Genomic DNA, 19197 nt, shown 5'->3' with positions numbered 1-19197 from the left:
TTAATAGTACATAATGTAAATAATTATATGTACTATAATGGTACCTATAAATACTTACTGCCCCAATACAATGTACTATTCAGATGGACTCTTCATCAATCTCAGCCTGCACGGCTGCCTCCTCAGCAAGCCACATCCATTCCTGGAGGAGATGAGGCGTTTGCCAGCCCAGTGCACAGCGTCACACAGAAACGCAGGGGTTTCCTGAATCATTTTACACCCCAAATTCGGTTCGACAGCCTGCTCATTCTGGGCTGGGGTTTGTTCTGTTTCCCCCCGAGCGCTAGAACTGAACCCCCAAAAGGAAAGGAGTAAAATGCCATGGGAACTCTTCAGCATGGCTCAAAGCAAGATCACCTGCAGCAGCCTAATGCAGGTTTTCCTTTCTCCTCCCTAATTCAAGACCCACCTCATGGTGGGGATTAGGCATCCTATGGGTTAAAATGTCTACGATTCATTCACAAAGCTTATAAAGCGGGCAGCATGAGTCAAGGGCAGGTGTTTAAACTGAACAAAGATGCTCATCAGGAGGGTATTTGTCATTATTTTAGTGCTCATCTCATTCTTCTTCTCTTTCTTCTCCTCCTCCTTCTCCTTATTATTATTATTGATAATTTCAGGATACATTTGTCCCTCGTGTCCCCATTTCTGAAGCAGCACAACTTCTCAAGGGTTAATGGAAGCAGGGGTTTGCTCTCAAAGCCCTGGCAGCAGCAGGGCTCTCCTCAGACCTGTCACCACAGTGCAAGGGCTGTGCAGAAGACGGCCCCAGAAGAGGGTGGCATCAGAGTGCATTAAACCCCGGTTATCATGTTCAGCTGCAACGAAGAGCCCCAGAGTTACTGTGATTTGGCCAAAGCCCAATGTCCGTGATTGACCGATGTTCTTTCCTTGGCCTTTTTCTTTTCTTTCCACAGTTTCATGACAAAACAAGGGGAAAATCATTCCAGTTTTTCCTGGTCCTCACCCTTCCTGCTTGCTCTGCTTGGGGCGAGGGGAGAGAAAGAGCAGGAGCAGCAGAGGAGGAGTGTGAGGGTTGGTCTCTTCCAATGACACTGGGCAAAATGGGAGTGAGATTTGGGAACAGGCTTCGCTTCCTGCCTCCCGTGAGCTGAGACAAACACAAAGCAGAAAATAACCCCTTCCACAGCATAATAAAGGACATTGTCTTTGCCGTCATGATTCAGCCGCTACAACCGGGAATATGAAAGGAGCTTAAATAATAAGTAGGATGCTAAAAATACAATCAAAGTGCAAATTGACTCCACAGTGGCCGTTCCCATCACGCGAGATGCAAAAGGAAAAGGCAGAAGAAATCCAAATGGATGCAGATTTTGCCAGGTTATAAACCAGGATATCACAGAGCACCGGGTGATACGAATGCAATTGGGATCTTTCTATAGCTCAGTGTAAGGCAATGGCCAAGATTATATTGATGGATCTGGGGAAGTAACACTGCTTCAAATCACTATTGAATGACTGCTCGCAAATCACTTCAGAGGGTAACAGCTTCTAATAGTGACCCAGGGCAAGGGGGAATGGCTTTAACCTGCCAGAGGGGAGATGGAGATGAGATCTCAGGGTTCCATGAAATCCCTCTTTCCAAGGCCTGAGCAGCGGGAGGGGTACTCAGTGGGTGCATAGAGCTTACAGCTGATCTTGTTCAACAGCACAGGCACCCACCAGGGTGACTTTCCCTCAATACATCCGCATTTCCCAAGGAAACGGCTCCTCCTCACCCCATTCGCAGCAGACAAACCTGTATTTCCAAAGGCTCTGAAAAGCCAAGTCAGGTGTGAGAGATAATTCCTGGTAATTCCTGCTCAAACCCCCCTTATCGCAGCGATGGGGAGGGATCTGGGCAGCAGCAGCTGGAGAACCTTAGGCATAAAATACCTGCGAGAGAGATGAGAGGTTTATCCCAAAGAACAGCAGGAAAAACGAGTCCAACCTGTAGGAGCTCCTGGGAGGAAGAATGTCGTTATTTTTCACACAGATGGGATGTTTTCCTCCTTTATTCCTCCTTGGTTTCTATAGCTCGTAGATTGTGATCTCTGTCACCTGCACCTCCCCTATTCCCCCTCCAGCCTTCCCCCTGGCTGGGATGGATGCTGCAGGTCCAGGAGCACAAAACTGAGATGGTCCTAATGGTTATTTAAGGAATAATGGAACTGCGTTCCCTGTATCCCCATACTGGGAGAGAATTCCAGTTGGTGCCTTTGACTTTCCTTCAGGGCCCTTTTTCAGCTGCAGGCTTGGAAGGGTTTGCGCTGGGAAAACAAACCCCGGCGCTTCTCTCCATGTGCTGTTTGGCTTGGAGTAATCAACCAGGCTCAATAACATCATCAGCCGTCCCCAGCCAGCCATGCCGAGCCCAGGAGCGGAATTCTGACAGCCCGGACCAGCAGAAAGAGCCCAGCCATTTGGGTTTATTGCTGTGCTGATAATTAATCCTAGAAGGGTTTTTTTCAGGGCTTAAAAAAAGCCCTTATTTTTTCCTGAGCTGATGTTTAACTATTTCACACGTGGCTCTTAGCATCACTTCTATTTGCTGGCCATGGTTTGCGTGGGAACGAGGTGTCCGGCTGGGGGGGTTCAAGTTCACACGTGTGGCTCATTATCTGCAAAAAGATCCCTTTCATCTAATCCTAAGCACTCCTTTATTCCTCCAGCGAGGAGCGCGACTCCCGTGGGGTAGGCTCACATAAAGCATCAAACCTTTAAATAGGAAATGAATCTGAACAATGAGAGGAGCATGCGGGTGGTCCCTTGGGGCTCTCGCTCCTTTCCATGAGCATCGCTCATCCCCACCGTCCCCTTCACCCAGCCCAGGCAGGACCAGGCAGATCTTTCCTTCCCCTGTCCTCAGGAAGAAGGAAGGAGGAGGCCGGGGGTCCCGGAAGCGTGCGTGAGCGGCGAGGTGGAGCTGCCGTCGGTGAGGCAAGAGAGTCCCAACGACGCACGAGCGCCTTCCTCCTCGTCACTCACGCAGGGACGGGCACCCGAGCCCCGCTGACACCGCTGCAGCTCCCAGCCACGGGGCTGGAGCAGGCAGATGCTTTATCGCTGCATCAGAGGAAAGGGCTCCCGGCAGATCCACCCATGGGGTCCCTGGGGAGATGCAGCAGCCCCAGAGCTGGATTCCCAGGTCAGGGAGCAAACTTCCCTTAAGGATGGGGAGTGGTATGTTCTGCCTGGAAGAATGAGCTTACCAGAAGGACAATGTTGGTTTTTCCTCTGGCTTGGAAAGGCGTCCTGCTCTGCTCCCAGCATTGTGCCGCTTCATCCCTCCGAGGGGTGGACTCGGAGTTCACGGAGCCCATCCTTAGTCACTAATCAGAGTCAAGTACCAAGGACCTTTTCCTTGAAGCCTTGGGGCCCCTCGGTGCTGGGGTTGGGGGTGGGAACAGCATCCAGAGGAATTTTCCACAAGTACCCAGGATTTTCCCAGCATCCCATTTTGGGGCTACTCCAGACACTGAGCCAAAGCTCACAGGTATTTGGCAGGGCTGAAAATCAGATCCACACTGACCGGGACAATCCCAGCCCCAAACGTCAGCCTTTCCTTATCTTGGTGGTCCACAGCCACCACCTACATCCCTCCTCAATCTCCCAGAAGTTAAAGGTTTCATCTGCCATCAAAACAGCAAACAACCCTCTGTAGGATACTCAAACTGCTAGAAAAAGCTCATCGGCTGCCACAGGAAGAGCAAAATCTCCTCTATAACCTCGATTTCCAGCAATTTGCTAAGCAGATACCAACCAAAAGGCCGTCAGGATCCGTACACACCCCAGTTATGTGGCCGGGCTCAAGCAAGAGACACATTAGTGTTTTCAGCATCCCCTGATATTCAGCTGATGGGCTCAATAGGGATGAATGGATGAGTGAATAAAACAGAGGCTTTCTAAATGACACGTGTGATCGCATAGGCCTGATGTGCTCTGGCTGCTTCTCATGCAGGCAGCAGCTCCTTACCAGGCCTGGAAATGATGTTGAAGCACGGGAATAAGTCGCTTGCACACCGTGTTCATCACCCCGAGTGCCTTAAAAGAAGTGAGCCGATGGTCCCATCTCACTGCCGCATTCAACGGGCAGAGATTTGAGCTCCCGAATGATCCTGCTCGCCCCTGGGATAAGTCTGAGCCAAACGAAGGATGGATTTGGTTGAAGCAACAGCAAGGAAGAAAACGTGGAGATGCTCTCACTGAGGCTTGGTGCTAATCCCCACCAAACCCCATCCCGGCTGCGCCAGCATCACTCCAGAGGATTTCTCATGCTCCGGGGCTGTCAGGAAGCGATTAAGAAAGCAAAGGAAATAAAAGCGAGTCAAAGAGTTCTGATCCCGCTCAACCTCTTCCCCCCTCCAAGCGCTGACGCCGGAGAGCGGGATTATCCAGGGTCCCCTTTGAAGCCCTGCTTGCGTCAAAGGACGGCACCTGAAAACGGGGAATCGCCTCCATTCCAGCCTGGATTCGAGGCAGAGCGGAGCAGGGGCTGGCGTGGGGCAGAGCCTCATGGCTGTGCTTTGTTCAGCCGCTGGTGCCCCATCGCAGCCGCACTGAACGCTCCAGCACAGACCCAAAGCAGAAAGCCCCATCTCAGAGCACCCGCGCCACCCAAGGGCTGGGTTCTCCAAACCCACCCCAAAAGCCAAGGGGATTCTTTGTCTTCCTCCCCTCTCCTCCTCCCGGGAGGCTCTGATGTGTTTTCAGCTGGTTTGGCTGCCCTCGGAGCCAGCGCTCAGCCCCAAGTCACTCCCCCCACTGCACCTCCAGCTCCCATTTATGCTGGCAGAGCTCTAAAGATAGATCCCAGTGAAGATTATCAGCCCCAGCAGTATTAATAGGAGGCAGCTGCTCTCTAAAGAGGCTTTTAACTGATGGAAAGAAACTTTGCTGTATTTTTAAAGCCTTTTAAGTGAACCAAGCAACCCCTCTCCTTCCCCCGCACCCCCAAACCCATGTGAACAGCACCTGAAGGGTCCCATTTTGTTGCCCTGCTTGCTCAGAACATGTTTTGTGTTGGAAAAGGCCTTAAGATCACCTGGTCCCAACCCCCTGCTGCCTGACACGGGCTGGGGTACAGGCTCCATCCCTGCTTCACCCAAAGGGAGGCTTTGTGGAGCAGGGAAGGGGTCCCACGGATCAAGGTCTTCCCTCCAGCTCTGCAGTGGGGCCATGCACATGGCACGGCCGCAAGCCCTGCACCAGGAGGTGCTGTCCTGCCGCCGTGTCCGAAGCTCTTTGAATGGCACAAAGGGAAATAACACAAGAGCTCGGTCTTTCCTCCAGCCAGCGCCGGCTGCGGGGCCGTGCTTCAGCCAACGGGATGGCTCCCGAGTGCAACAACAGCCCGAGAAGAGCGTGAAAGGCCAAACATGCCTATTGTGAAACTCGGGGCTGCAGAAACCGGCTGCAGCTGCCGATGGCCACATCTGGATGCTGCAGCATGGCACAGGCAGAACCTGCTCGGAGGCTGCAGCCAGGGGCTGGAGGCAGCATCTCCCCCCCTGTTTGCTGGGAGCAGGAGGAGGATGCTCTGGGTACCCCCGGCCGTGAGCTGCGTGCTCCCTGTAACCTCATCTCCCTGTTAACAGCCTGAAAATGAAGCCTTCCAACGCAGAGCAGGCTCCTGCTCAACACTGCTGAGGGCTTTCTGAACCGAAAGGGGAGTCAATACCCTCTAAGTCCTTACATGAAAGTGTAAGGTGCCTGTATCACATCCAGCACGGAAGGGCCTGGGGTTTGGCTGGAGCAAGCAGCAGACAATGCAGCAGGGCACCACTGTGCTGCCTGCTGGCCCTGAGATGATGCTCATGCCCTGGGGCAGCAGATGCCTGTGGGTGTTAGAATAGATCCCTGCGGCACGCTGTTACTTTTGAAGGCCAAAGCAGGGCAAATTCATTGCTGTGATGTGAAAATTGATGAGGGCAAATTGGAGAGCAATAAATGGCGTTCGCTGTGGAAATAGAGGCAACAAGGCTGGGTGGGAGCAAACACCCAGCACAAGAGGGATGGGGAGCTCTTGGAGTGAAGCCATGGAGATGCTGTGAGGGCTGGAGCCAGGCTGAGAGAGCTGGGCTGGGTCAGCCTGGGGAAGAGAAGGCTCCTGAAGGGGAGACCTGAGAGCAGCTCCAGTGCCTGAAGGGGCTGCAGGAAACCTGGAGAGGGGCTTTGGGATATAAGGGGTATGGGGACAGGACAAGGGGAATGGCTTTAACCTGCCAGAGGGGAGACTGAGATGAGCAACTCCAACCCAAACCCGTCTGCGATTCTATAGTCTGTGCCAGGGCAAGAGGGGGACACGGTCCCTGGGCTCTAAAGAGACTCTCCCAGCTGTCAGGCCAAGACCCACGGAGGAGTTTCTGACCCTCAGCAAGCACAATTCACACACTTGGGTTTTAAGGAGGCTCTTCCTTTTGGCAGCCTTTGAGTTGGAAGAGGAAAATTACTGCGCTTGCCCTCGGGGCCGATGCCTGCATCATTCATCACGGTGCTTTATGCCTCTCTTTTAAATCACACCCCAAAGAGGACACCACAAGCACGAGCACCAAACGGGCTGCTGGGCTCGACCTCCAACTGCTTCAGTGCGTATCCGGCTCCAGCTCAGGAAGTTGCTCACAGCCAGTTTATATGTTTTAAGGGTGGGTGGATTGACAAATAGGAAATCTATGACATGTAATAGCTGATAAAGGATGATGCATTTCCCCCTGCCCTGTGAATTATTTGAGGCTGTGTTTTAGTTATCATGCCTGGGATTTCGGTCTGTGGCAATCGCAGATGACATCAGAGAGAATGAAAATTAAGCAATTCTCCTTATTTTAGGAGCTTGTTTAGTCCAGATATTTTAAGTTACGTTTTTGGAGCAGTATCCAAGGGATCTTGCTGCCATCTAAATAAATATCTCCCATTAGGGAGGCAAAAACAACCCCAAACCCAAGCCCAGCAGATGTGGCGAGCCCTGACGGTTGTTCCAAAGCAGAAAGCAAAGTGATTGCCAGGCCCCATCCACCCACTTAACCCAGCCTGTCAAAACCAATAATAAAGAACACTTGTGCAGCACTTGATGTTTGCAAAGCACGGGGCAGCGATGGGGGCACAGCAGGAGGAGGAACCCCTGGGTTCCAAGGGAGGATGCTGAGGTTTGGGGAGTGAGGTGGGGGGGCAGGATTTGACACCCCACTTTGCACCACTGGAAGGCAGGAGGGCGCATCCCTGCGATGCACAGTGAGCATCACAGAGGCACAGGCCCAATTCCCCCTTCCCAAGGATCATCTGCATCCCAAACGCACCATACATTTTCCATCCCAGCTCATCCCTATTTCCCTTGCCATAGAAAAACAGAACAGTTTAGGTCGGGAGGGACCTTCAAAGGTCACCTCCTTCAACCCCCTTGCAATGACCACAGTCAGTTTGGGTTTCATTGCCACCAAAAGCCCCTCAGTGCCCTGCTCCTCGGGCTAAATAACCCCCCGGCTCCCTCCTGAATAGCCCATCCTGCCGCCTGGGGAAGAGGATACAGCTGCGGGAAGCCCGAGGAGGAGTTTGGGATGCTCCGAAGCTGCTGGTAGGAAAGGAAACAGCCCTGTAGACCCCCTGCGTGCTGCGGAGGGTGCTGAAGGGCTCCGTGCTCCCCGCTCTACCCTCGTTCAGCACACTGCAGGGGGATGCTCTCTGCTTTCGCCTTTCTTTCTCCGCTCCCTGCCCAAGGAGCTCAGCCGCGGCTCTTGTGCCACCTGCTGACCAAAGGCTGCTGGCTCCACGGCCCCAAAACACCCAGCACCCACTGTGCTTCCCTGCGCCCATCCTCACCCCTCCGGCAGCGCCCAGGTTTGGTTCTGTGGTGCAGAATGTCCGGGTATAGAATCGTTTAGATTGGAAAAGACCTTTGGGACCATCACGGACAGCCGTAAATCCAACACTGCCAAGTCCAAGCGCTGGGAAGAGGCAGCTCAGAGGCTGCAGACCCTCCATGGGGAGACTGCTGGTGCTCTTCAGCCCAGACACTGCCACAGGCCACGGCCATCATAAAACCCCAGCCTGGTTCGGGTTGGAAGGGACCTTAAAGCTCATCCATTCCAATCCCTGCCACGGGCAGGGACCCCTTCCACTGGAGCAGCTTGCTCCAAGCCCCTGTGTCCAACCTGGCCTTGAGCACTGCCAGGGATGGGGCAGCCACAGCTTCTCTGGGCACCCTGTGCCAGCGCCTCAGCACCCTCACAATGAAGAACTTCTTCCTTATATGCAGCCTAAGTCTCCCCCGTTCCAGTTTGAACCCATTCCCCCTTGTCCTGTCACCACACTCCCTGCTGAAGAGCCCATCACCCAGCAGAGCCTTGCACACCAATGCCATAACACACAGAGATGCAGGGACACGTCAGCCTGCTGCGACCCTGCGGACCACGCACTTCCCCATGGAAAACCACGGGGGAAGGAGCCGGCAGCCCCGGCAGCTCGATGCAGGATGCTCCCTCCAGCTGCCTCCTTACAAGTGACAGCCACGTAGCAGGGATGCGATGCCGGGAGCTCGGCTTTGCTCCCCCTGGGGAGCTCTGAATTATGCATGATGCTTCGCCAGAATAATCCCCTTTAAAAATAGCTCCTCGGCTCAAAAGCCGGCGAAAGCCCTTTCGCACCCGCCGCTATTTTTGTCTCCCCAGCGTGACACAGCAAACCCCGAACCTCGGCAGCTCCCGCCCGTCCCCAGCACTGACCCGCTCCTCTCTAACTGCGGGTGGGTCATTCCCTACCCCTGTTAGTGCTCGGCTCTGGCTCGGGGAAGCTGCACATCTCCAGTGTCCAAGCAGAGGGCACTGCTGCCTCGTCATTTGAGCAAGGGCCCTGCCACAGGGGTTGGGATAAATCCATCCCGAAACCTCTCCCACCAGGAGATGGGACCTTAAATCTCATCCAGTTCCAACCGCGCCTAAGAGCTCATCTCAGTCTCCCCTCTGGCAGGTTAAAGCCATTCCCCTTGGCCTGTCCCTATATTCCTTACATCCCAAAGCCCCTCTCCAGGTTTCCTGCAGCCCCTTCAGGCACTGGAGCTGCTCTCAGGTCTCCCCTTCAGGAGCCTTCTCTTCTCCAGGCTGCCCCAGCCCAGCTCTCTGAGCCTGGCTGCAGAGCAGAGCTGCTCCAGCCCTCGCAGCATCCCCATGGCCTCCCTCCAGCAGGTCCATCGAACCCTGCTCGTCTCAAAAGGGCAGGAACTGGTTAAAGTGGAGGCTAAAGGGAGATGCGCAGAAGGCAGGAGGTCACAGCCTGCCCCAGTTTCAGCTGCGAGTGGTCCCATCAAGATGTCCTTCAGCCCTGCCCGCACCCAGTGCCTGCCTCTGCCAGCACAGCGCGATGTGGCCTTCGTCCAGAGCAGCAAGAGCTTCCCTGTGAAAACTTGTTAAAGCGTCAGGGTTATTTTTACCCGGGGACTGGGGAAAGCAGCGCATTTTTATGTGCTTCTTTCCCAGTGGTGTTTATTAGAAAGCCTCCGGAGGGAATCTGCTTTCCCTCAGCCCATCCGCTGCCATCACTTCCATTCTCCCTGCTTCTCGTTTCATTTCACTGATGGGAAAGGGCAGAAAGTAGCTGGGAAGAAGAAGAGGCTCTCAAAACCCCTTTCAGGTTGAGTTTCAAAGCATTCACAAACTCCTTAGAGATGCCTCGACACACGCTCTGTGCTTGCAACCCCCATGCATCCACCTCCTTCGTTATTCCCTTCCTCCCCGTGAGTCAATATTCCCATTATTCCCTCACCCTGAGCACTTTCAAAACAACACCTCCGGGCAGGCAGCGTCGGGTTTCCCGGGTTTCGGATGCTCATCCGACATCGCGTTGGGATCCTGATGCATCCCAGCGATAGCTGCCAGAAACCAGACACTTTGGGAGCTGCAGTTGTGCTGCTGCCATAGAAATCCTCCCGTTTAAACACCCGGCGGTGGCTGGAGGCAGCTTTCTCCTGGTTTCACCTAACCCAGTTAAAGAGAGGAGTAATGTCCCTGGGGAGCGGTAATAACATCAACGGCCCAATACAAAAGAAGCCGATGATTTATGATGGATCCTCTCAGGCTTCTTCCCAGAAATCCCCCAGGGGCCTCTCGCTGCCAAAATGCTGTGGCTGAGAGCTCTGCTCCATCCCTGGCACCAAGGGAAGCGCCTGAGGCCCTTTGGATGCCGATATCTGCGGCATTGGGAAGGCAGTGGGGAAGCTCCCTGGCATGGGGCAGGGAGCAGGGATGGGGCCGGGTGAGCTTGGCAGCAGGTCTGGGCAGGGGAGCCCCTGCAGCCATGAGTGACAAACCTCACCCAAGGAAGGGAGGGCTGGATGCGACCCATGGGGACGCAGAGATGGGGGGCACTAATCCTGCCCCACTGCCGACTTAAGCTCCGTTTCCCTTCACTCTCCCCTGACTCAACCCACCCAGCGCTCATCTCTCCGCAGGTCCTGAAAGCCAAACTCCAGCCTCTCCATTAATCTCAGCCACTCGGAGTCATTAGGGGAGGATAAAGCTACTTACCCCAATCCCTTCCTGCCCGTCTCGATCCCAGCCAAGCATTTTACCTTGGCGCCGGCTGCCTCCCGCCATCAACAAGCCAAGGTGTAATGTTACTGTCTGTTTGCTCTCGCCTTTTGGTGGTTTGAGGCTCAAACAAGTCCTTTAAACCTGGCCATGAATCCAGCTGGGGACTGGGAAGGGGCTTTGGGAACAGGGCGCAGGCTTGGACTTGGAGAATGGGTCTGCAGGATCTAACCTGGTCCATAGGGACCATGGCAAAGGGCTGCGGGGAGCACAGAGCCACCATGGAGGCTCCTGCCCAAGGGGCTTGGGCTGGTTGAAGTGAGCTGCAGCAGTGTTGTTCCTGTATGGGATTAGAAATGGGGGGTCTGGGAAGGAAGGGCCCCCCAAAAGGCAAAACTAAGGATACTCCAGGTATCCTTTCAGCATCCTTTACCTACCAAGGGTAAAGAGGGCAGGATCAGGCCTGCAGCAAGGAGCAGCACAACTTGAAGCCATCCCAGAGCAGAGCAAGGGCTCTCCAGGGGGGAAGCCTGAAGGAAACCACTTGAGCAGGATCTGGGCTTTATCCCTGCCAAAGGGATTTAGCAGACGCTAAAGGGGGGCTGTGCCGCACCTACACACATTGCTCCCGGGGAACGGGAACTCCTATGATGCATCCGTCCTAATTCCTAATTTCCACTGGAGATACAGGCACCGTGTGCAGGGATGTTCCATGGGCAGGAGCAGAGCTAAAACCACAGAGAGGGGCTGGGAAGGCGCTTGTGCATTACCCAGCAATGAGGACCGACCTGTGAGCACTTCTCTCCCCAAGCCACTGTATTCATTCCCCCTCCTGTCCCAGCCCCTCTCTTCCTCGCCTGGTTTATTTATTCAGCCTCCGCTCACAGCCCAGTTTGGCTGTTTCGGTGCTGCAGGAGATACCAACTGAACCCAGACAAAAAGCCAGCTCGGCCCTGTCAGGGCTATCAGCAAACACCAGCACCAGGAATTTTAATTGACGTAGCCGCTCACTGGGCTCCGATAAGACCCAGCATCACCCCACAGCTGGAGGGGTCCACCCTGCTCCCCAAACCCATTTGGGGGGCCCTAACCCCACTCCATGCCCTGCTGGGGCTCTGCTACTGCCCGAGGCAGCACTGGGAGAGATGAAGTGGTGGCTCCCACAGCATCCCCCCCTCTCCCTGGCCTGCAGGATCTTGGTGGTCTTCTCCCCTTATCAGCCCTTATCTCCCGAAGCCGCTCGCTAATGTGACCTTAATGGAGCTAAAATCGACCTGATTTGCTTTATTGCTGTTTAGCCCAAATCCCCCCCGCTTCTCGCTGCCCCCTTGCTTCAGGAGCATCGAGAGGGTCTGGCTCCGTCTGCGGGAGCTGCAGGGGGGGCAGCGCATGGGGACACCCCCCCGACGGAGGGGCCAGGGGTGGCGCTTGGCCCGGCGGCTACAGGAGGGTCAGAGCCGGGCAGCGGAGCCCGGAGCGCAGACGGACGGCCCCGCCGGGCCCCCGCCGGGCGCGGGGATGCTGCCCACCCCCTTCTCGGTGAAGGACATCCTCAACCTGGAGCGCACGGACACGGCCGGGGCGGCCCTCGCCCCCCGCAGCCCCGGCGGGGAGGAAGAGCCGCCGCGTAAGTGACCGGTGGGGCCGGGGGGGGAACCGGGGCCGGGGGCTGCCCTATGGAGCCGCTTTCGTTTCCCCGGGGTGGAAAAGCGAGGGCAGCGCAGCCGGCCGTTGCATCTTCGCACCCTGCAGGCACGGTCCCGCTGGAGCCGGGGCTCCTCGCCACGGGCCGTGGGGAGTTTCCTCCTTTCCCCCCCTCTCTTTTTCTCTTTGCTCCATTTTTTTTCTCTTTTCCCCCATTTTCCCCCAGGGTTTAGGGGTTTTGGGGGTTGTTTGGGGCGTTTTCCGGCAGCCCGGCAAGCATCCCGCGCATCCCGCCCCGTGCGCCCTCGGGGAAACGAAACGGCCGCCGGCGGGGGGAAAGATGGATGGGGGGGGGGGATTCTGCCGAAAACCCCAAATCGCCACCGTTTCCGAAGTCACAGCCACCCCGTATCCACGCTCCAGCACTGTCCTCGCTGGGGACGGGAACCAACGCCCCAAGGGACAATGAGGGGATGCGGCCGCCGGCAGGGGATCGGACCGGGTCCATACCTGCCCTCCAGCACCCCGGTTTCCTGCAGTGTCCCGTCCCCCCCCACAGCCCCTGGCCCCTACTGTGGCTGCCGGGGACCGAGCGCATCCCAAGCAGGATATGCAGGACCCGTCCGTGGTTGCCTCACCTGCAACACAAACCTCAGCAGGTTAAAACAGACCCAAATAACTCCTTAACATCTTTGCTCAGGTCTGATATTTTCCCCTCCTTCATTCCCAGCCCTTTTCATTTTTCGGGTTCCCAGCCCTTTTCCTTTTTCGGGGTTTGCTTCCATTCGGGATTCTCCTTTCCTTTGGTGCTGCAGGTAAATCCTGCCGGAGATCTGACTCCCACTGCTCCGAAGCAGGATGGTGGGAAGGGGATCTGCCTTTTGGAGTACTCAAACCTGCGGGTAACCCCCTTTCCCTGTGCTCCTCCAGGCTGGGGCTGCCACAGCAAGCATGGTTAGGAAGGACCGAAAGGCGGCATTATCCAAAATCCATGTAACAGCCTAACTCCATCCCCAAAAGGGGGAGAATTGTTGTGAATTCCCATTAAATACCACAGGAAAGCTGATATGAAACTTGTCAACTCGCAGCCCTACTTCATCTGATTCCCACGGGCCCCACTCCCGGCTCAATCCCTCCTTCGGAAACACTCTCTGGGCGCAGATCCAGGCTCGGCTCTCACCTTGGGTTTTCCTTGCTGCAGGACAACGCTTGCTCGCCGCCCCTCTGGAGGCAGGGGAGCAGAGAGGTGACCCCGGCCAGCACCCCAAGCAGCGGCAGCGGAGGAAGCCCCGGGTTCTGTTCTCGCAGGCGCAGGTCTCGGAGCTGGAGCGCCAATTCAAGCACCACAAATACCTCTCCGCTCCCGAGAGGGAGCATCTGGCCCGCGCGCTCAAGCTCACCTCCACCCAGGTGAAGATCTGGTTCCAGAACCGCAGGTACAAGTGCAAAAGGCAAAGGCAGGATAAGTCCCTGGAGCTGGCTGCCCACCCGCTGCCTGCCCGCAGGGTGGCAGTGCCCGTGGTGCTGGTCAGGGATGGCAAACCCTGCCTTGGGGGGTCCCAGCCTTACCCGGCCCCGTACAGCACCGGCCCTTACTCCTACAGCTCCTACTACAGTGCCTATAGCAGCAGCCCCTATGGTGGTAGCTACGGGGGGGGCTACGCAGCGGTGCCCCCCAGTGCCACCCCCAGCAGCCACACTGTGAACGGGAGCTTGGGCATGGCCAGCGCAGCTCAGCACCAGCCCCTGTGCTTGCAAGCCACGGGGCAAGCGGGAATCAGGGCTTGGTAGGTGAGGGCTGAATGGGAAGCACCGAGGAAAACCCCACTGCACTCCGGAGCCCAGCCTGCCTCGGGATGGGAGCCGGATCCAGAGGTGTCTGACCCCCCGGATGGGGGGATGACCCCAGGACATCCATCCCGTGTCTGCAAAGGCAGGGCAGGAGAGGGGGGACCCAGGGACTCAAGGTGTTTATTTATTCAGTGCTTTGGAGTCTGGTCCTTCCCGCTGCCAGGGGATCTGCTCCTCCAGGCTGCCAGCACAGGACATGAACACTGGATTGCTTCCTAAGGACAGCTGGAATACAGGGTCTGTGCACATCACTGTTCTATGGACACTATTGAACGCTTGGAGCTCCTCTGATCTTCTGAGATGCGGTTTTGATCGATATTTCCTGATATCTTTGGTGGTTATTTTGGTCTTTACTATCATTATTTGCAAATAAAACCCCCGAACGGTGAAATGCTTTCAGTCGCTTTGCAGCAAAACCTGATCCAAAGCAAAACCAACCACACAACCCCCAAATTAATCAATACCAGTAATTAAACCAGAAAGGTAATCACCTTGTGGTCCAAGCCTGGCCTGCAGCAGAGAATCCCAGCCTGGTTTGGGTTGAAGGGATCTCATCCAGCTCCAATACCTGCCACGGGCAGGGACACCTTCCACTAGAGCAGCTTGCTCCAAGGCCCATCCAACCTGGCCTTGAACACTGCCAGCTGAACAAGCCCATCTCTCTCAGCATCTTTGCAGCCTCCTCTGCATCCATTGCAGGTGAGCATCCCTCCAAGGCAGCAACGCTGCTCCCCCCCTCCTCTCACCCAAACCCCACCTTGGAAGCATTTTGACCCCCAAAAGGATGAACTCACTTAAGCATCATCCACCATAAAAGCTCAGGGGGGCAAAGGAGGAGGCTGAGGTTTGGCTGTGACCCCATGGATCCATGGGGAAGGGTGTCCTGAGCAAGGGGGAGAAGCAAGCAGCTGGGGAGCCGGTGGGAGCCAAGACACCAGGGAAGGGCGTAGACTCCTGCCAGGGATCTCCAATCAGGCCCCGGAGGTTTGGCTGCCTGCCCTACAAATGCGGAGCCGGGAGGCTGGGAAGGCCGGGAGGCGCTGGGCAGGGAGAGGAGCAGGAGCAGGAGCAGGAGCAGGAGCAGGAGCAGGAGCAGGAGCAGGAGCAGGAGCAGGAGCAGGAGCAGGAGCAGGAGCAGGAGCAGGAGCAGGAGCAGGAGCAGGAGCAGGAGCAGGAGCAGGAGCAGGAGCAGGAGCGCCGGGCTGGAGGCAGAGAGCAGGAGGCAGCAGCAGCAGCAGCGCCCCGGCAGGGATGAGCTGCACCCCGGCAGCAGCCCCGCACACGGTGCCCATCGCCTCCAGGCCCCGGACGTCCTTCCTCATCCAAGACATCCTCTGGGATGGGGAGGAACAGGGAGCGCAGCCGGAGAGGGGCAAGAGCAGAGGATTCGGCAGCCAGGACCGGGAGCCAGGGGCAGCGGCAGTGGAGGGGAGCAAGGGCAGCTCTGCCCCAGGGCACCCCGCCGGGAGCCCTTATCCCACAGGAGCATCCCAAGCCCGAGGGACACCCCAAGAGGCAGCCCAAGGTAAGGAAGTGGAAGCTCCTGGCTGGGGAAGGGATCCGCAGTGGTTATGGTTGGGTCAAGGAGAACCCTCTGCAAGGGGCAGGATCCAGACCCGGCTGCTGGAGCCAAATGAGTTGTGCTTTAAATACCATGAGTATCTGCGCTCTAGGGGTGGGAAAGGAGGAGGAATAGCGGCAGTGTAATAGCAAACCTCTCATGGGGCGCTTCAAATAGCTCAAAGGACTGAATCTGCCTAAAATGCCACTTCAAATGAAACCCAATTAATGCATTTCTGTGATTTCTCGGGAAATAAAGTTCCCTTCTATGTGGAACATGCCCAGCAAAGGCAGCTTGTGCCCATCCTTGATGCCCCCACAGCTGAGCTCACCGGTGCCTCTGGTCCTTTGAATGTCCCTGTGTTGAATTTGTGCCGTTTGAAGCCCTGGTTTCACAGCCTGTACCCCCATACCTGGTTTACTAACAGTAACCTGCTCCCCTTGCCACAGCATCCCCTTCTAGCATGTAACTCCCAAATTCCTTGCAGGAATAACGTTTCCCTGCCGAAGCCTCCCACTGAAAACCATACTCGGGAGCAAACCTCTGTGCCTGTTGCCCCTTGTGCTGCAGCAGCATGAGCACAGCTGGGGCTGCAGGAGGGGACTTGGCCTTGCCTTGCCCAAGCAGCCCTTGGGCTGAGCTGCACCAGCTCAGCTTTGAGCTCTGTAGTGACTGGCTCTCGCTTGCTGCACCAACCCTTGCCAGGGGAAGGCTGGCTTTAAGTTTCAGAGCTGGGAGAAGGGGTTTCTACATGAAAGCAAGCTCGGAAGCAGCCACCAGGCTGGGGCTAATGAAATCCATCGGGAGCTGCACCAGATCTCCCAGAAAGCTGCTGGTGTCAGTCAGGGCAGCCACAGGGATCTGTGGGGCAGCTGTGATTTACGCCAGCCGGGAGTCGAGCATCCCGTGTTCCCATCCTGAGCACTGCGCTCTCGTCTTCAGGAAATAGACCAAGAAAGAACTAAAGGGAAAAACCCCAGCTGGCCCATTCCCGTCCCAAGGTGGGGTTACACAGAAAGGACCTCACTGCATGAATAGATTTGAGGTTTAACACTCCTATGGGATGCTTCCCAGGGAGAGCAGCACCTTTGTGCCTCAGGTGCTGTGAGAAGCAAGGCAAACACTGAGATGCTGCTTTGGGGCTGCAGTGATGTGTGTAAACCCAGGCCTGAAGGTTTAATTTCTGTCCCAAAATTTCTCGCCATTGCCTTGGAACCATGAAAGCAAACAGGGAGGGATTTATTTCCAGTGCTTCCTCGCTGCAGCCTGCCCTAAGCTGCACTGATTTCCCATTTCTGGGCTCTCCTTTGTAACCTGAGGACAGAAACTTGTTCTCTTTGGGGAGTCAGGATTTTCCCATAGGCGCAAGGGGAGATTTCAAACAAGTGCCTTCATAGGATGAATTCTGCAATGAAATCCTCCAGAGCTGTTGATGCCATGCTGTACATAATGATAGCACCCAGGCAGACCCCCTCCACCACTGCAAACCAGCCCTTTAGCCCATTTGAGTCCCTTGAATGTATATTCCTATTGAATGGCAGGGATGGGGCAGCCACAGCTCCTCTGGGCACCCTGTGCCAGCACCTCAGCACCCTCACAGGGAAGAGCTTCTGCCTAAGAGCTCATCTCAGTCTCCCCTCGGGCAGGTTAAAGCCATTCCCCTTGTCCGAAGCGTCTCTCCAGGGACACCCATCGCTATTTCGCCCTCTGCAAGGGGAACATCAAGTGACTGGGGCTCTTTCCAAGCGGCTCATTCCCATCTCTTTCCTCCCACAGACAGCCCAGCGGAGCCCTACCCGTCAGCCTGTGCCCCCCCACTGCAGCCCATGGCCCCGTGTCCCCCCAGGCAGGCGAAGCGCTCGCGGGCAGCCTTTTCCCACAGCCAAGTCCTCGAACTGGAGAAGGAATTCAGGCACCAGCGGTACCTGTCTGCCCCCGAGCGAGCCCGCCTGGCCCGGGCCCTGCAGCTCACCGAGACCCAGGTGAAGATCTGGTTCCAGAACAGGAGGTACAAAACCAAGCGGAAAGAGGTGGCCTCCGGCATCCCCAGGCTGGGCACGCCGAAAGCCACCGAGCTCCATGGAGTATCCCTGCTGGCGCTGCGGGGCGGATGGCACCCCCTGCCCTGCCTCTACTACCTGAGCGCCTGGAGCCCTGGCTGGTAGCAGCTGCTTGCGAGCAGAAAGCAGCCTTTCGTCCTCTGTGGGTGGGGGTCTTAATCCTGCCTTGCTTTTTCTAGCGTTAATCGAGACCCTGCGCACAGCAATGATCAGCATCTAGGTGCCGCACAAGCCTCTCTTGTTGCTAACAGAAAAGAACCCAAACAGAGCCCCAAAATCCCCCCTCAAACTTTTAATTCAGCTCATTTGATAGCACTGTTACGAGGTAGAACTGCAGCTGTAAAACACTGCAGGCTTTTCGGGGTGGGGGGAGAAAGGGATGGCATCTCTGCCATTGATAGCATCACGGTTCATGGTCCCAGAAGGGACTTAGACCCCCCCCCAATACTCCCACATGCTGTCAGGCAGCACCCAGTAACTCAGGTGGCTTTTGGGGTGAACTAAACCCCTTTCCGCTATGAGGGACAGGAGCCTGAAGAGCCGATGGCCCCAGCTCACCCCAACCAACCCCATCCCTCTGCCCCTGGATGCTGAGATGCCAACTGCTGCTGCCGGTGCCTTGAGAAGCCAAACCAGCCCCTCGGGAACGCGGACAATAGCGCAGTGACAGATGAGCTTTGCATATCCGGGTGTTGCTGCTGTTTGAACATTCCCATATGAGCTGTTTAGAATAGCAACGGCTCCAAGAGCTCGACGCTCCCATCAGCTTCCAAAGCAGCAAACTCCCTGTTTGCCACTGAAATCAGCCTGAACCCCACATCAGGACATGGGGACAAGAAGAGGATGAGACCTTTACAAGTGGTTTCTTAGTGAGACAATCATTTGCACTGGTAGAAGAGCAAAGACTGGGTTTTTTTTGCACCTAATCATACTTAAAACTTGAGCTGTCACTAAATCCATGGGAGAAAGTGTAAAAATAAATGAGGTTTCCAAGAGAAGGAACACAGCAACTGCTTTTTCTCACTCGTGTCGCTCAGCAAAGCTCTGCTGGAACACGTAGAATACCCTGGGATAAAACAGAAGTAGAGGTTTCTTCCCTGTGGAGCACCAGAAAAGTCCCTGTGGTGCCTGTTCTGACAGAGAATTCAGAATCACCTTGGTCCAACTCCCTCCTGCAGCAGGGAAATAGGGAATTAAACCAGATCCCGCTTAGATCTGTCCCTTTAAAGCAGATTATTTGGAAGCTGAGCTTTTGCCTTGCCAATCGACTCGAATGGTGCAAGCTCGCAAAGATGAAGCTGCTGGGGGATGCGGACGAGGGAGGACAGGGAGTGCAGAACGCGCAAACTGAAGCCCTTTGCAGTAGATACTCATGTGCTCTTGCTATCAAAGCCCTTGCTGGCTTTGGAGGACAACCAGTTGCTTTCTAATAGCCTGAAAGAAACCCTTAATATCTGGAGATATCATTTCCCTTCCAGCTCCTGCTCTCAGATGCTGCGTGGCCCTGGTGCTCGAGGCAGACGTCTCCCCTGCACTGTTGCGATGTGTTTCAAACCCAGCCCTGCTG

At 55.8% G+C, this 19197-nt stretch overlaps 2 protein-coding genes across 2 annotated transcripts; both read left to right on the top strand.

The window, feature by feature from the left end:
• Positions 1 to 11928: 11928 nt before the first annotated feature.
• Positions 11929 to 14079, top strand: NKX2-6 (NK2 homeobox 6). The gene is made up of 2 exons (XM_061472566.1): positions 11929 to 12141; positions 13360 to 14079. The coding sequence occupies exons 1-2, from the start codon at positions 12033 to 12035 to the stop codon at positions 13947 to 13949; spliced, it is 699 nt and encodes a 232-aa protein (XP_061328550.1). The 5' UTR covers positions 11929 to 12032; the 3' UTR covers positions 13950 to 14079.
• Positions 14080 to 14877: 798 nt separating this feature from the next.
• Positions 14878 to 17863, top strand: LOC133279133 (homeobox protein Nkx-3.1-like). Its single transcript, XM_061472559.1, has 3 exons — positions 14878 to 14928; positions 15222 to 15534; positions 17347 to 17863. Exons 1-3 carry the CDS (start codon positions 14878 to 14880, stop codon positions 17733 to 17735), a joined length of 753 nt encoding a protein of 250 aa, XP_061328543.1. The 3' UTR covers positions 17736 to 17863.
• The last annotated feature ends 1334 nt before the right edge of the window (positions 17864 to 19197 follow it).

This window comes from Pezoporus flaviventris, unplaced genomic scaffold (genome assembly GCF_033815535.1).
Source record: "Pezoporus flaviventris isolate CSIRO_AGI_PZ_B2104156 unplaced genomic scaffold, CSIRO_AGI_Pfla_v1 ptg000071l, whole genome shotgun sequence".
In the NCBI taxonomy this organism is placed as follows: Eukaryota; Metazoa; Chordata; class Aves; order Psittaciformes; family Psittacidae; genus Pezoporus; species Pezoporus flaviventris.
This window is presented reverse-complemented; position numbering and strand designations above follow the sequence as displayed.

Excerpts from the sequence above, each read along its gene's own strand:
- NKX2-6 (XM_061472566.1), top strand. The coding sequence starts at position 12,033 with ATGCTGCCCACCCCCTTCTCGGTGAAGGACATCCTCAACCTGGAGCGC. Across the intron at positions 12,142-13,359 it reads CGGGGAGGAAGAGCCGCCGC|GACAACGCTTGCTCGCCGCC; the intron begins GTAAGTGACCGG and ends TCCTTGCTGCAG.
- LOC133279133 (XM_061472559.1), top strand. The coding sequence starts at position 14,878 with ATGGGGAAGGGTGTCCTGAGCAAGGGGGAGAAGCAAGCAGCTGGGGAG. Across the intron at positions 14,929-15,221 it reads AGCAAGCAGCTGGGGAGCCG|AGAGCAGGAGGCAGCAGCAG; the intron begins GTGGGAGCCAAG and ends GGCTGGAGGCAG. Across the intron at positions 15,535-17,346 it reads ACCCCAAGAGGCAGCCCAAG|ACAGCCCAGCGGAGCCCTAC; the intron begins GTAAGGAAGTGG and ends TTCCTCCCACAG.